The sequence below is a fragment of the Schizosaccharomyces cryophilus genome (assembly GCF_000004155.1).
Source record: "Schizosaccharomyces cryophilus OY26 unplaced genomic scaffold supercont4.8, whole genome shotgun sequence".
In the NCBI taxonomy this organism is placed as follows: domain Eukaryota; kingdom Fungi; phylum Ascomycota; class Schizosaccharomycetes; order Schizosaccharomycetales; family Schizosaccharomycetaceae; genus Schizosaccharomyces; species Schizosaccharomyces cryophilus.
The window spans coordinates 16,428-30,465 of NW_013185631.1; the positions used below are offsets into that span (position 1 = coordinate 16,428).

General features: G+C 38.1%; 6 protein-coding genes across 6 annotated transcripts; 4 read left to right on the forward strand and 2 right to left on the reverse strand.

Annotated features, from left to right (window-relative positions):
- Nucleotides 1–247: 247 nt before the first annotated feature.
- On the reverse strand, nt 248–2,414 carry SPOG_01331 (AP-1 adaptor complex subunit beta subunit Apl2; the record flags this gene model as incomplete). Its single annotated transcript, XM_013170019.1, has 2 exons — nt 248–2,326; nt 2,394–2,414. 2 exons carry the CDS (start codon nt 2,412–2,414, stop codon nt 248–250), a joined length of 2,100 nt encoding a protein of 699 aa, XP_013025473.1.
- A 239-nt stretch (nt 2,415–2,653) lies between these two features.
- Nucleotides 2,654–5,380, reverse strand: SPOG_01332 (uncharacterized protein). Its single transcript, XM_013170020.1, has 3 exons — nt 3,953–5,380; nt 3,480–3,888; nt 2,654–3,432 (listed from the first exon to the last, which is right to left on the reverse strand). The coding sequence occupies exons 1-3, from the start codon at nt 5,351–5,353 to the stop codon at nt 3,215–3,217; spliced, it is 2,028 nt and encodes a 675-aa protein (XP_013025474.1). The 5' UTR covers nt 5,354–5,380; the 3' UTR covers nt 2,654–3,214.
- SPOG_01333 (decaprenyl diphosphate synthase subunit Dps1) lies at nt 5,122–6,759 on the forward strand (the record flags this gene model as incomplete). The annotated part of the gene is made up of 2 exons (XM_013170021.1): nt 5,122–5,635; nt 5,659–6,759. The coding sequence occupies exons 1-2, from the start codon at nt 5,618–5,620 to the stop codon at nt 6,757–6,759; spliced, it is 1,119 nt and encodes a 372-aa protein (XP_013025475.1). The 5' UTR covers nt 5,122–5,617.
- A 790-nt stretch (nt 6,760–7,549) lies between these two features.
- Nucleotides 7,550–7,753, forward strand: SPOG_01334 (uncharacterized protein; the record flags this gene model as incomplete). Its single annotated transcript, XM_013170022.1, has 1 exon — nt 7,550–7,753. The coding sequence occupies one exon, from the start codon at nt 7,550–7,552 to the stop codon at nt 7,751–7,753; it is 204 nt and encodes a 67-aa protein (XP_013025476.1).
- Nucleotides 7,754–8,420: 667 nt separating this feature from the next.
- SPOG_01335 (coatomer alpha subunit) lies at nt 8,421–12,474 on the forward strand. Its single transcript, XM_013170023.1, has 3 exons — nt 8,421–11,589; nt 11,639–11,902; nt 11,948–12,474. The coding sequence occupies exons 1-3, from the start codon at nt 8,479–8,481 to the stop codon at nt 12,188–12,190; spliced, it is 3,618 nt and encodes a 1,205-aa protein (XP_013025477.1). The 5' UTR covers nt 8,421–8,478; the 3' UTR covers nt 12,191–12,474.
- Nucleotides 12,475–12,500: 26 nt separating this feature from the next.
- On the forward strand, nt 12,501–14,000 carry SPOG_01336 (uncharacterized protein). The gene is made up of 2 exons (XM_013170024.1): nt 12,501–12,832; nt 12,898–14,000. Exons 1-2 carry the CDS (start codon nt 12,687–12,689, stop codon nt 13,415–13,417), a joined length of 666 nt encoding a protein of 221 aa, XP_013025478.1. The 5' UTR covers nt 12,501–12,686; the 3' UTR covers nt 13,418–14,000.
- Nucleotides 14,001–14,038: the final 38 nt, after the last annotated feature.

Sequence of the window (14,038 nt, forward strand, 5' to 3'; positions counted from 1 at the left end):
GTAGAAATAGACCAAAAAGAAATCTAAAAGAAACTTAGGAAAAGATTATCAACGATAATCATGGCATAATGCGTCCTTTCATGAGTTAAGGTATTCATTAAATTACCATACTTTCTATACTATGATCCTAGAACCAGACGAAATTCATATTTTATGGGTCGGGAGATATTACCTCATTGATATAAGATACAGCGATATGCGGAATAAAAATTTGTGTTCAATCAACTCTTCAAATAAATACGCTCTCTTACAATCCAAGAAGATCTTCCGTTGCAGACCGTGTATGACCTGCCGCTGAAAGCTGATTACTCGGTGCAGGAGAATCAACGGACATAAATAAATCTAATACATTATTGGAAAGAGAAGGTGACGGTGCAGCTTCAGAGGAAGTAGGAGTACCTTGGCCTCCAAAATCAAGGTCTAGTAAATTCTCGACATTTGCACCCTTTTCGATCGAAGTCTGAGCGTTTTCCTCTTCAACATTCAACTCTTCAACAGCACGTTGTTGAATAGCATCTGCTCCAAATTTTCCTTGGCCGATAAATGACTCTGGCAGTCTGTGATAGACAGATGCTAAGGTAGTCATTTCTGAAAGCAAACCATCCAATAGTAACTTGGGTAAATTGGTATTATGCTCGACAGTTGGCTTTTGTGAACAAACAATGGAAGCAGCTTTATCTATATTTTCAGAAGTCATTAATCGCTGGTACATGAAAGCTCGATCCCGCAAATCTTGATTGCTGGATACATTTGTGGAATAAGAAAATACTTTTCTCAGAAGTGCTTCAGGTTCGCCATTACGCAATGTAAGATTCAACTTGACAGTGGCAGTTAACAGAGCAAGCTGTACTTGTAAATCTTCCTGACCGATAGTAGACACCATTTCAGAAAGAAGCTTAGTAGAGTCACGGACAGAATCACAAAATTCACCCAATATCCAAGCCATACTAGCACGAGCTCGCGGGTCTCCAAGTTCCTCTAGCACCTTTTCAAGATAAGGAAGCAAAAGGCGAATCTTTTTAGGGTATTGTCGTAAAAGCGTTTCCATAACAACAGTAACTTCTTGCACCATATAGCTGATATTAACCTCAAAAATTTCTAAAAACACAGCAATGCAGTCATTAATTATGCTAGGAACCTTAAGTGCAACATCACCCAAAGACTTAATTGTCTGCTTTACAAACTCCAAGTCTACTTCTGAAACATAAGTACGAAGTTCAGAAAGTGTCTCGTTTATATTTTCCTCACATGCGAGCATTGTGATAATTTTCAATTTCTCAAGCTTTATATAAAGAGGATCATTATATTTGCAGAAAAATACGCGAGTGCCTTTCTCAAAAATGTTCGGTTGCTTTTGAAGAATCAAATTAATATTCCGCAATGCAACGTATTGAATTTCTGGATCCGCAGACAAAAGTGTAAGGAGAGGAGGAGCCATCTTTTTATATAAGAAGTTTTTAAAATCTTCGGAAAATAATGAAATATGAGTCATAATTACTTTCACAGCAGCCAGTACGACACCGCTGTTGGCATGTTGGAATTGAGGGATGACACGTTCACAGATAAACTCTGCCTCCTTCACATCGCTAGTACGGAATCGAGAAAGAGCGGAAAGGATTGCTATTCTTCCCCATTCATTGCATTCACTTAACGCTACCATCAAACGATCGGTCATAGTATATACCAGATTAAAGTAACCCTTTTCCGGCTCAAAATCATGGATTTCAGCAAGTGAGCGAACTGCATTAGCAACGACAACTGGATTGGGGTCCGTAACCAGCGCCTGAAGCTGGGATATGAAACCATTGGAAGAACAATACTGAGGGTCTAATTCAAACATTTTCACAACGCATACGGCAGCTGTTTTGCGAACATATGGATGATCATCTTTTAAAGCCTTCCGTAGTGGGTATGCTAAATAATCAATGATTTTGGTAACACGTATACAGCCCATAGTTCGAATCGCCAAAGCCCGGACAGTAGGATTATACTCTTCTGAATCTTTCACAAATGTATTCACCGCAAGAATACATAAATCAGGGTGAGTCTTTGCGTAATTAATCAAGTATAAATACACTAATTTCTTTAATGTTACGTCTCGGGTTGCTAAATTCTTCAATACGTCAGGAAACAAGCTGGAGACGTCTTTACCGACCGTCATAGCAGCTATTGTCCTCTTGACGGCGTCAATTCGCTCATTCGCATATTGAGAAACCAATCCTTTCTGTAATTCACTCGTTTCACTCTTCTTAAATGCCTTCTGGCGGCTAGATTGAAAGATCTTGGGAACCATCACAATCCAGCGTTTAAATAAAAAAAGGAGCACCTACAATAAGAAAAAATAAACAAAAACAACCTCTCTCCTTGAATTCTGCTACTAAGCTGATTTTTACCTGCCATGTAGAAGGAATCATTCAATGAGCCTGTGGACCTGCGGTAGGTAACAACCGGTAACAACATATTACTGAACTTCCTTCGAGTACATAAAGAAACAAAAGGACCAAAATTATTCAATTAGATGAAGTAGGTTCCAATTATAATGAATACATCCTTTTAAAGCCTTAAAAGTGTACATACTTGATTGAGCTTTGAACAACCATCGAACTTTGTTACGATGCAAGTGTGTTTCAGCTTCTATACTCGTGACCAGCATGTTTATACTAAAATAGTGTATATATTATGAAACTAGAAGATCAAAATAAGATATATAATTAAAATGCGTATGCACAGTTAATTCAATTTCCAAAATCATAGTGAATTAAGTAATTTTATAGGCAAAAGTCTGACATGAAAAGAATGCAGGATAAAGAGATGATAAATGAAAGTTATTTTATAAAGACACCTTGCAACAAGGAGGGCGCTCTTATTTTCGAAAAAAATCTTCTTCATATCAGGAATTAAGGATTTCAAAGAAAAAAAGTTAAATAAGTAAAGGTGCTGACTGAAAACATCAAATGCCCTTAAAATGTATGATATTACATGATAGAATGCAGAAGAAACTCGACAGAGAACGAGGGTATATGGATAAATAGAGTTCTTTATGTCTTTAAGATCGGCAAGGAAAAGAAGGAAACTTAGTTTCAATGATGGAAGATAAATAAATAGCTTGTATCAAAAGGACAAACCCAAAATATCAAAGGAGAAAAGGAATAGGGAATGCTTGATTTTTATCTTTAAGTGAAAGTTCTGCCTGGAATGGTGGTAAAAATAGACTTTAACGTTGAGAACCAAATTGCTGATTCCATTCTTCATAACGATAAATACCTTCTGAGGAAACACTAGGTCGTATTGTCTTCAAGCTAGCTTTAAAATGATTCAGATCTATAGGCGGAATCTGTTCAGCACTAGTCGTTAATAAAGCCTCACCCAAATTTCGTAGAGGACCCATTGCAGCATCTTTAGCCAAAGCGGTTATGTCGGATCCTGAATAGCCTAATTTTCCGTTAGCAATAATGAAACATTTTAATTTTACTATTTACCTTCTGTAAGTTTAACAAGTTCATTTAAATCATCAGGCCCAAGACAGTGCACTTGATTATGTAGCAAATGAGAAAGATGCTTATGACGCGTTTCTGGTTCAGGTAGAGGGATATAGGTTCGTTTCACAAAACGACGACGTGCTGCCTCATCAATACACCATGGAAGGTTAGTTGCTGCGAGTACCAAAACACGAGGAGAGCTTCCTGTAGCTTTATCAGGAGCAGCGTTGGAGAGAGAAGACCACTGAATTAAGAATTCAGTCTTCAACCTTCGTGAACTCTCGTGCTCATTTCCACTATCGTTTCGTGCGGAAAGAATCGAATCAATTTCATCCACAAAAATGACACTACAAGTCTGGCGCTTTGCAACTTCAAAAAGAGCACGGACAAGCTTTTCAGATTCACCAAGCTAAATATAGGTTAGAACAAAAAATAAAAAAAAGGAAAAAATGAACGCTAAACTAACTACATACATATTTTGACGTCAAAGAAGAAGCAGAGATTGAAAAGAAAGTCGCTTTGGCTTCCGTAGCAACAGCGCGTGCAAGCATAGTCTTACCAGTTCCAGGTGGTCCGAATAGCAACATACCTTGAACCGGTTCACGCAGTCCCTGAAACAACTCGGGCCGCAAAAATGGATAGATTACAGCCTCCTTTAAAGAATTTTTAGCTTCTTCTAATCCAGCAATATCTGACCAATAAACAGGCTCGTGATTTGAAATAATTTCGCTCATTATAGCAGATTCAAAATCACTCAAGGGATTATCGTTTTGAGGATTATTAAATCGAGAAGTGGAACTTGGAGGCGAAGCCGACTTTTGGGTCGTTTGCTTTACAAAGGGAGTATCATTTGGATCAATTGGTGATGTTGTAGAAGACCTCATATCACTTGAAGAAGGTGGAGTAAAGTCATGAGCATCATTAGAAGACCCGCTGACGATATACGGATTAGTATCGGACGAAAGTGACTTTGAGCCTTTCAAAAATGCCTGTCGATCAAAAGGAGACAGAGGATATGATGTTGGGGTATAGGGTGTAAGCTTTGGGAGAGCTGGTGGCGAAGCTGAAGGCTGGGTGGTGGAGAAGGTCTGAGCAGACGAATTACCTTTAGTTAGTGGTATAGAGATAGAAGAAACGGTATGTTGCGTGGGAGGAGGCCTAGGCAACGGATGAGATTTTCCTGAAATAAATGGATTTGATCCGCTCGTAAATTCAGGGGAGCCTGAGAGAGGGAACGAAGTGCTTGTAGCACCTGCTCGAGCAGAATCAGATAACTTCATAGCTGATGCATTGAAAGAAGCAAAAGGATCTTCCATTTTAGCAGCCCCAGGCGACCGAATACTTTTTAAAGCTGGACTGGAGTGAGAAGAATCCCCAACAGCAGAACTCGCGGTTAAAGCCGCAGATGAAGGAGGCGGAGAATGTGGTGATATATACGAACGAGGAGTTGCTGAAACATTTGTCTCTGATTGTACTCCTCTTGGCTGCTTATATATCATTCGACCAGTCATATTATGCTGCAAGGGAGTATGCGGGCGACTTGGGCCAGGGAATTGATAGTCAATCGATGATTTCTTCTGTGCTAATTTTGGTGCTAGTTGGAAATTTTGCCTTTCCATTTCAGTTTCCAAAATTAGTTTGCGAAGCCTTCCGGCCTTACTAACACAATTATCGTAAAGACCATTCCAGGAACATTCTTCTGCTCCTTTCAACGGCGCCAGCCCTTGGCGACTACGCATTTCTGATGATTTTCTCATCTCCTCTATCACTTTACAGTAATTAACATACGCCAAGGTCCAATCTTTGTTTCCTTCACAGAATAATGCTCTAGAAGCTATAGGTAATATTCTATCCAGATCAGAACTCGCTTCCATACTCCCAGCTTCTTCGTGACTCCAGAGTAGTTGCTAAGTGGAGATTTAGGTCCTCCAGTGTTTTCGTTCTAAACCAGTGGTAGCATTGCTACCTAAATGTCCAACTGCTACATACCTATAGCGAACGAACAAGCAGGTGTAGCAGACTCGCTAAAATATACTCAAGTGCATTTAAGATTATCTAAACGAAGTATCGGAGCTCACACCAGTTTTGAAGAAACTGTGAGTTTTCCTCCTTGAAAACACACTCACTCTTTAAAAGAGATGAAATGCTTCACAATGGTATATTGAAATTATCATTCAAGTCGACTTGGAGAAATCCAGGTTTGGTAGTATTCTCCAGGTCGATGAGTAAGACTGCCAATTTTACCGGACTCATTGAAAATGAACTCCAGCAAGTATCCCCAGGAATCCGAAAATTACTTTCCTCAAGATTTGAAGAACTTTCAAAATGCTCTAGATACTATACCGTAGCACAAGGAAAGCAGATGAGACCTTCATTAGTCCTGCTGATGTCTAAAGCAACGAGTTTATGTAGTGGAATTGACCAATCTCTTGTTGGGTCAAGCTTTTTGGAAGATGACGCTCCGGAATATATTTCAACTGGACAAGTTCTACCTTCTCAGCTTCGACTAGCTCAGATCACGGAAATGATACATACTGCCAGTCTGTTGCACGACGATGTAATTGACCATGCCAGTGTCCGTCGAGGACATCCTTCCAGTAACGTAGCTTTTGGAAACCGAAGATCTGTTTTGACAGGAAATTTCATTCTTGGAAGAGCGTCAACGGCGATGGCTAGATTACGAAACCCAAGAGTAACTGAGTTATTCGCAACAGTCGTTGCTGACTTAGTTCGTGGTGAGTTTCTTCAGCTGAAAAATACAGTCAATACAAATACCTTGGAGGCACAGGCTTTTCATTTTGATTATTACATCGAAAAAACGTATCTGAAAACAGCAAGCCTTATCTCGAAAAGCTGTCAATCTGCTGCTATCTTAGGTCAATGCTCTCCTACTGTTATACAAGCTGCTTCTGACTTTGGTCGATATGTTGGTACTGCGTTCCAATTAATGGACGATGTTTTAGATTATACTTCCAAGGACGAAACTTTGGGAAAAGCTGCTAATGCAGATTTAAACCTAGGGCTCGCAACTGCTCCTGTATTATTTGCCTGGAAGCAATATCCGGAACTGGGAGCAATGGTGATTAATCGCTTTAATTGTCCTTCTGACGTGAAAAAAGCACGTGAGCTTGTTGAAAGTACAGACGGCATACAATCAACTGTTAAATGGGCAAAAGATTACATAAAAAAAGCCCACGAAGTAATTCAGTGTATACCGGATTCACCTGCCCGACAGGCTTTACATGCTGTGGCAGAAAAAGTCGTTGCTCGAAACTATTAATGTTGTTTGTTTACGATCTTCTTTATCCTGCAAAGTTGAAAATTAAAAAAAAAAAAAAAAAAAAGAAATAAAAACGGCAGCCGATCTTTAATCTCAGCTTTGGCCTTGCGCGCTGTTATGAATTTTTTATAAGAATACTCATTTATAATACGAAAGAGATTTTGAATATAATTCTGTTTTTTAAAAAATCAGCAGAAGCCTATCGTATCTATCGCTTTGTTCTATTCATCTTGTTATACTTGAATTTGTGAAATTTGCAGCAAAAAAAAGCTTGACAATTCATCTAGACTTGCCTTCGACGATGCCTAATGAGCTAGACATGAAAATGCTCCATGAAAGAAAACATCGATTCGTGGATAAAAAATCTTGTGATGATAGTCACTAAAAACGAAGCTTTAAATTAGATTTTCTTTTTCTCCATTTTGAATTTGTTCTTCCCGATTTGGATACCCATATTTATCTTCTTAAAATTGTATGCAACCTCTATACAAAGCCATTATCCTTTTGAAAGAAATTCTATTAATTCTTTTCAAAGCTTGACTTTTGTTGTAACCTCGCTTTGATATAGGACTACAAACATAATTGATTTCCTTTCGACAATGGACGCTTTGTTTAAGAAGAATGGGAATAAAAACAAAGAGAGTCGGGGCTAAATAAAAACAATCCTTCCATACAGGGTATAAATAGGATCCTTTCTAAGCGGAATCTTTCATCCAAAACTTGATCTGGTTTTACGAACAACTTACTTTTGTTTTTTTGGCCAGGACGAACTTTTTCATTCAACTGCAATATGGACGCTATGAACAATACCAGCATTTATAGCTCTTCCTCTTTGATGAATAATCCTCCTTCTAAGCCTACTGTTACTACCAGTGGAGCTTATTGGTATCAACCCAAACCTCCTGCAATGTGGTATGAAACTTGCATTTTCGCATCACAAAATGAGGCTTTTACAAAGTACTGCATGCTAACTTTTTTTAGTGTCATTACTTAAGCTCCATATTTGAAACCTCCTAATGATTTATCTTTCGCTCAATTTTATGCCAAACTGGCATAAACACCTTTTTTTTGGTTCGTCAGCTATTACATCGCGAAGAAAGCTCTACAAGCGTATTCCTAACTAATTTCTTTTTCGCTGATAATTACTTATTTACTCCAGTTTAATTTGCAAGAATAAGTATTTGCTTTACTGAGGCTATATATTTGGGAAGAAAGTAAGAGTGTTTGTTTTGAAATAATACTTCTTTAATTAAAAGCGTAATTACAGACCAGTAGTAGCTCCATATGATTTATGGAAACGTTTGACTATCAATGCAGTACTTCTACTAATCAAGAAAGGAATTATGAAACCGCTTTCTCCTTTGCTAAATCCTATAAAGATAATCATCCCTTGTAAATTCATTATTCTATTCCAGCACTGAAGTATCAGTCAATATTTCTTAACCAAACTAGAAATCGCAATAAACAAGCAAATGAATAAAACGTCCGTAACTGTTATCAAATAAATTGAAAATATATTTAAATTATTTGGTATTGTATTTTAATTGATGCAAATAGCCGTACTCATAGATCTTTAGAAAAATCGACTAGCCGAGGGTTAACCACGCTATCACCGCGGTAAAGACACAACCACATACTGACGGCTGGAAGTAACTTGACAACAACAAACAACTGGGAGATTAGCATCTTCTTTCGAACTCTCCAAAGAAATTATAAAAAATGGAGATGCTAATTAAATTCGAATCTAAATCTTCTAGGGCCAAAGGGGTCGCGTTTCATCCGACTCTGCCTTGGATCCTTACTTCGTTGCATAATGGTAGAATTCAATTGTGGGACTATCGAATGGGAACTCTTATAGATCGATTTGATGGACATGATGGTCCTGTGCGTGGAATTGCATTCCACCCCACGCAGCCGCTTTTCGTTTCTGGTGGTGATGATTACAAGGTTAATGTATGGAATTATAAAGCAAAGAAGTTATTATTTTCTCTTTGTGGACACATGGATTATGTTCGTGTTTGCGCTTTTCACCATGAATACCCTTGGATTCTTTCTTGTTCCGATGATCAAACGATCCGTATTTGGAACTGGCAATCAAGAAATTGTATAGCTATTTTGACTGGCCATTCTCATTATGTTATGTGCGCCGCTTTTCATCCAACGGAAGATTTAATTGTTAGTGCAAGTTTGGATCAAACAGTGCGTGTCTGGGATATCAGCGGTCTTCGCATGAAAAATGCTGCCCCGGTCAGTATGTCAATTGAAGAGCAGCTTGCTCAAGCTCAGAATGCCATAACGAATGATTTGTTTGGCAGTACCGACGCAGTTGTGAAATTTGTTTTAGAAGGTCATGACCGTGGCGCTAACTGGTGTGCTTTCCATCCTACGCTTCCTCTCATTCTTTCCGCTGGTGATGATCGATTGATAAAACTTTGGAGAATGACTGCTTCTAAGGCTTGGGAAGTTGACACTTGCCGTGGTCATTTTAACAACGTTTCTTGCTGTCTCTTTCATCCCCACCAAGAGTTAATTTTATCCGCTAGTGAAGACAAAACAATTCGTGTTTGGGATCTCAATAGAAGGACTGCAGTTCAAACTTTCCGTCGTGATAATGATCGTTTTTGGTTTGTCACCGTTCATCCAAAACTTAATTTATTTGCTGCTGCTCACGACAGTGGTGTCATGGTTTTCAAATTAGAGCGCGAACGTCCTGCTCATGCTCTGAACATCAACACTCTCCTTTATGTCAACAAAGATAAGTCTATCGTTTCTCATGATCTAGTCAGAAGTCAAAGCAATGTTTTGGCTTCAGTTAAGCATCATGGAAGCCCATGGGTGCATCCTCGTTCTTTATCTTACAATCCTGCCGAGAAGGTTGCACTAGTAACCTCCTCTATAGATAATGGCACTTACGAGCTCGTTAATTTGTCGTCACGTTCTTCTAAGTCAAATGAAGGCATCAAGGGCTCCGGCGATACCGCACTTTTCGTTGCACGTAATCGCTTCGCTGTCTTCAATCGTAGCAAACAACTAATTGACATTAAAGACCTGACAAACAAGGTAACGAAGACAATCGAATTGCCCGAAAAGGTAAACGAGATTTTTTATGCTGGAATGGGACATATCCTTCTTTCTACCTCAACCCAAGTGCACATGTTTGATTTGCAACAAAAGAAGGTTATTGCTTCTGTGAATGCCAACAAAGTTAAATATGTTATTTGGTCTAATGACTCTTCTCATGCAGCATTAATAGGAAAACACTTTGTTTACATTGTTAAAAAATCCATGGAATTAATTACTTCCATCCATGAAACTATCCGAATTAAAAGCGCAGTTTGGGTTGAAAACAATGTCTTGCTTTATTCAACTCTTGATCATTTGAAATATCTTTTGATGTCTGGAGATTGTGGTATTGTCAAAACTCTGGATTCTACTATTTACCTTGTGCGTGCTAAAGGAGATTTGGTATTTGCCTTGAATCGTGCCGCACAACCCATAACAATCAAGATTGATCCTACTGATTATCTTTTTAAGTTAGCATTGATCAAGAAAGACTATGAGCAGGTTTTACATTTAATTCAAAACAGTGACCTGGTTGGGCAAGCTATTATTGCTTATCTACAGAAGAAAGGTTACCCCGAGATTGCTTTGCAATTTGTGGAAGATTTATCTACCCGGTTCGAGTTAGCTTTACAATGTAATAACTTAGAAACCGCTTTGGAAATTGCTCGTACGATTGATAGACCTGAGGTTTGGTCTCGCTTATCTTCTGAAGCCCTTAATTCTGGAAACCATAAGATTGCTGAAGTTACCTACCAGAAGCTTCGTTATTTCGAAAAGCTATCATTTTTATATTTGATTACCGGAAACACCGAGAAACTTAGCAAGATGGCTATGATTGCTCAGAAACGTAATGATGCCTTAAGTCTTTTTCAGAATTCTTTATACATGAATGATATAGAAGCTCGTATTGACATGTTGGTTGAAGCCAAGATGTATCCGCTAGCATATTTGACTGCGAAGTCTAACGGTTTAGAAGACAAGGCTCGTGAAGTGATGATCGTTAGTGGTGTTAATGAAGATCAAATAAGGTTACCCAGCATTGGTCCTTCTTTTACTTTGCCTTCCCCTCTTCGTCCTACCCATACCGAAAACTGGCCTCTAAAGGATACTTCCGATTCCTCATTCGAAAAGTTATTAAGAGACCGGATAGAGCAAATGGCTTTAGAAAACCCTGAAGATGAAACAGCTTCTGTTAATGAATTTCAAGAAGCTGAGCAAGATCTCTTAGACGTTGATGAAGATGTTAGCGAACTATCTGCTGAGAGTGCTGAGGAAGATGATGGTTGGGAAGTTGAAGATCTGGCTGCTGAAGAAGTAATTCCGAATGTTGAAAACGAAGTTGGCGTTTTTGATGGTACAGACGAGACCCACTTGTGGTTGAAGAACTCACCTTTAGCTGCTGATCATATCGCTGCAGGTGATTTTGAAAGTGCCATGAAACTTTTGGGTAGACAAGTTGGAGCTGTAAACTTTGCTCCTCTTAAATCTCGCTTTTTAGAAATTTATGCGGCATCAAGAGCTTACTTACCCGCTGTTGATGGTCTTGATCCTCTAACAGTTTACATTCGACGTAATGGAGAAGCTGCTGAGCGTAATCAAGCCCTACCTTTTATTTCTCGTAATATGGAATCAATCAAGAATAATGAGCTTAACGAAGCTTATCGATTAGTAAAAGCGAACAAGATTTCGGAGGCCAAAGAGGCTTGCTTAAACATTATTTATCTGCTGATTACTTCTGTAGCTGGTAATCAAGACGAAGCTGAAGAGGTATGCATACAATTTAATATTTGGGAAGATGATCACTAACATGAAACAGATGTCTAACCTAGTGGACGAATGTCGAGAATATATTGTTGGTTTGTCTTGTGAATTGGAACGACGCAAGTTACCTGAGGGTGAAGTTAAGCGTGCACTCGAATTGTCCTATTACTTTGCATCTACCAAGTTGCAACCTGTTCATTCTATCATCGCCCATCGTTTAGCAATTAATGCTTCTCATAAGCAAAAGAATTACAAATCGGCCTCTTTCTTGGGTCAAAAATTACTCGAGTTGGCAGAATCTGGACCTGCTGCTGAAGCTGTAAGTGTATTTTACCTAGAAATTATTGTATACTAATATTATTAGGCGAGCCGTGCTATCACCTTAGGGGATAGAAATCCTCATGATGCTTTTGAAGTTGAATATGATCCACATGTCGAATTCAGTATTTGCGCAAAGACATTGACACCCGTCTATCCTGGAGAGGATTATGATTTGTGCCCTGTCTGTGCCGCTAAATATCATAAGGCATCTGCAAATGGAGTTTGCTTGGTTTGTGATCTTGGAGCTATTGGACAACGTGGCACCGGACGACGCTTTTTGGTTTAAGTTAGCACTTACGTTGAAAATATATGAACAAATACTTTCATTTCCTTTGAATGGTCTCCTGTTTATTGATGTGGCCGTTGTTTACGACGTATACATATATATATATACATGTATCTAAAAACGCTGTGTGCCTAAGCCTGTACATAGTATACACGATTGACGGAATGCGCAGGATGAATCCTTACTTTCATTTCACATTTCTTATTTACGAAAAATTAATTAATATTTTGTTTGCTAACTTCGAATTCAATGCATAGATGCTTATTAAGATTTATGATACCATGTAACTTTAATGAAAAGTATAGTAAAAGTAGAGTATAACATTTGTATTTTCAACTAACAGAAGTAATAATTATGATTTATAATCAGGGCTTGTATAAATGAATATTAACTTCCGTTTTTGAACACAACCTCGATAACCCCAATCATTTCGATTCATCCTCCTAAGTTTTAGTTTTCTATCATTCAGAGGAAAATTAATACTACATTAGGTAAAATGCATCAAAGAGATTCAAGTACTCGTTTTAAATCATTCCTGCTGCACAGTATAGCTACTGCTAGTATTTTATGGTCATTCAATTGGGTCGAAAAAAACGGTGATCTTGATATCCGAAATTCCTATGGATCCTACTTTCAGCATTTGTAAGCTAAGAATATAGTTTTATTATTCCTAAATCCAAATATTTCAGAATCTAACGAAAGTGCAGAACGATGTTGTCCCTGGCTGGAACATTACTTACTATGGTGGTAAGCCTACTAGCAGACATCACAAACTTGAAGGTATTTTACAAAATTAAGCCTGCATTTCTATATGTGGTTTGTCCTCTAGAGTCAATCGTTACAGTTCTATACTGGTCTATTGTTATGTACGACCGTAGTCTGCTCATTCCCAAAACTAGGCCTGTCCAATTGCCCCTGAACTTTGATTTAAGTGTTCATTTGATGCCTACTATTTACTGCTTAATTGATTATTTCTGTTTTTCTACTCCCTTCCAATTGTCGTTCAAGCTGTCTATTGTGATGTACCTTACAGTGGCTTTCAGCTATATGTGGTGGGTTGAGAAATGCTATGAGGTTAACAAGTTTTATGCATATCCTATTCTAGCTATCTTACGACCCATTGAAAAGGGTGTCCTATATGGAACTGCCTGCGTTCTTTCTTTGTTATCTTATATTGTCTTGAAAGCAGTACATCCCTACGCACTTCCTTCTCCAGAAAGCAGATAATGCTTAAAAATGCTTAGTCTGTCTGTTTACTGGATGAAGGAAACTGCAAATATAGGCTGCTTGGAAAATCTTCGAAGTGACTTTTACGACTGATACGCATGGCTGTTAGGCTTGATATGCATAAGCTGATGTTACTTTTAGTAAAGATTTAGATACAAATCTTAGATGGAACTATATACTCGCATTGATGGATGGAAATCATACCATAAACTACAGGAAACGTAACTGGCAATAATTCAATGATCAGAAGTCTCCTATGAATTAGGTATTTTTTATTTTTGTCAAAGTACATTTTCTACAATCAACATTCTTAGCAACAAAGCCTAGTTTATGGGTAAAGAGTCTGAAAGCAAGATGTATGAGTTCCACCCCTTATAAGTTTAGAATCTTTACCCAAATTAACAATTACAGATTCATTCGAATGAATTTTTAATTATAAAAATCTATGTCTGGATCCACTTATTTCATTTCTGTAGACTAGGAATACAAGTTTGCCAAACACATCAGCATTTTATAGCATAGAAAACCAATTGGAAGTGAACCTTTCTTAACCAGAATAAAAAGAACAAACAAACCTAAAATTTATATCTATTTCTTAATGTTTGTTTACATATTCCACTT

Bases quoted from the DNA above. Each gene is read 5' to 3' on its own strand.
- SPOG_01335 (XM_013170023.1), top strand. From the start codon at position 8,479: ATGGAGATGCTAATTAAATTCGAATCTAAATCTTCTAGGGCCAAAGGG. The intron at 11,590-11,638 runs GTATGCATACAA...AACATGAAACAG, and splicing joins ATCAAGACGAAGCTGAAGAG to ATGTCTAACCTAGTGGACGA. The intron at 11,903-11,947 runs GTAAGTGTATTT...TAATATTATTAG, and splicing joins CTGGACCTGCTGCTGAAGCT to GCGAGCCGTGCTATCACCTT.
- SPOG_01336 (XM_013170024.1), top strand. From the start codon at position 12,687: ATGCATCAAAGAGATTCAAGTACTCGTTTTAAATCATTCCTGCTGCAC. The intron at 12,833-12,897 runs GTAAGCTAAGAA...ACGAAAGTGCAG, and splicing joins GGATCCTACTTTCAGCATTT to AACGATGTTGTCCCTGGCTG.
- SPOG_01332 (XM_013170020.1), bottom strand. From the start codon at position 5,353: ATGGAAGCGAGTTCTGATCTGGATAGAATATTACCTATAGCTTCTAGA. The intron at 3,889-3,952 runs GTATGTAGTTAG...ACCTATATTTAG, and splicing joins CTTCTTTGACGTCAAAATAT to CTTGGTGAATCTGAAAAGCT. The intron at 3,433-3,479 runs GTAAATAGTAAA...ACGGAAAATTAG, and splicing joins ACTTGTTAAACTTACAGAAG to GCTATTCAGGATCCGACATA.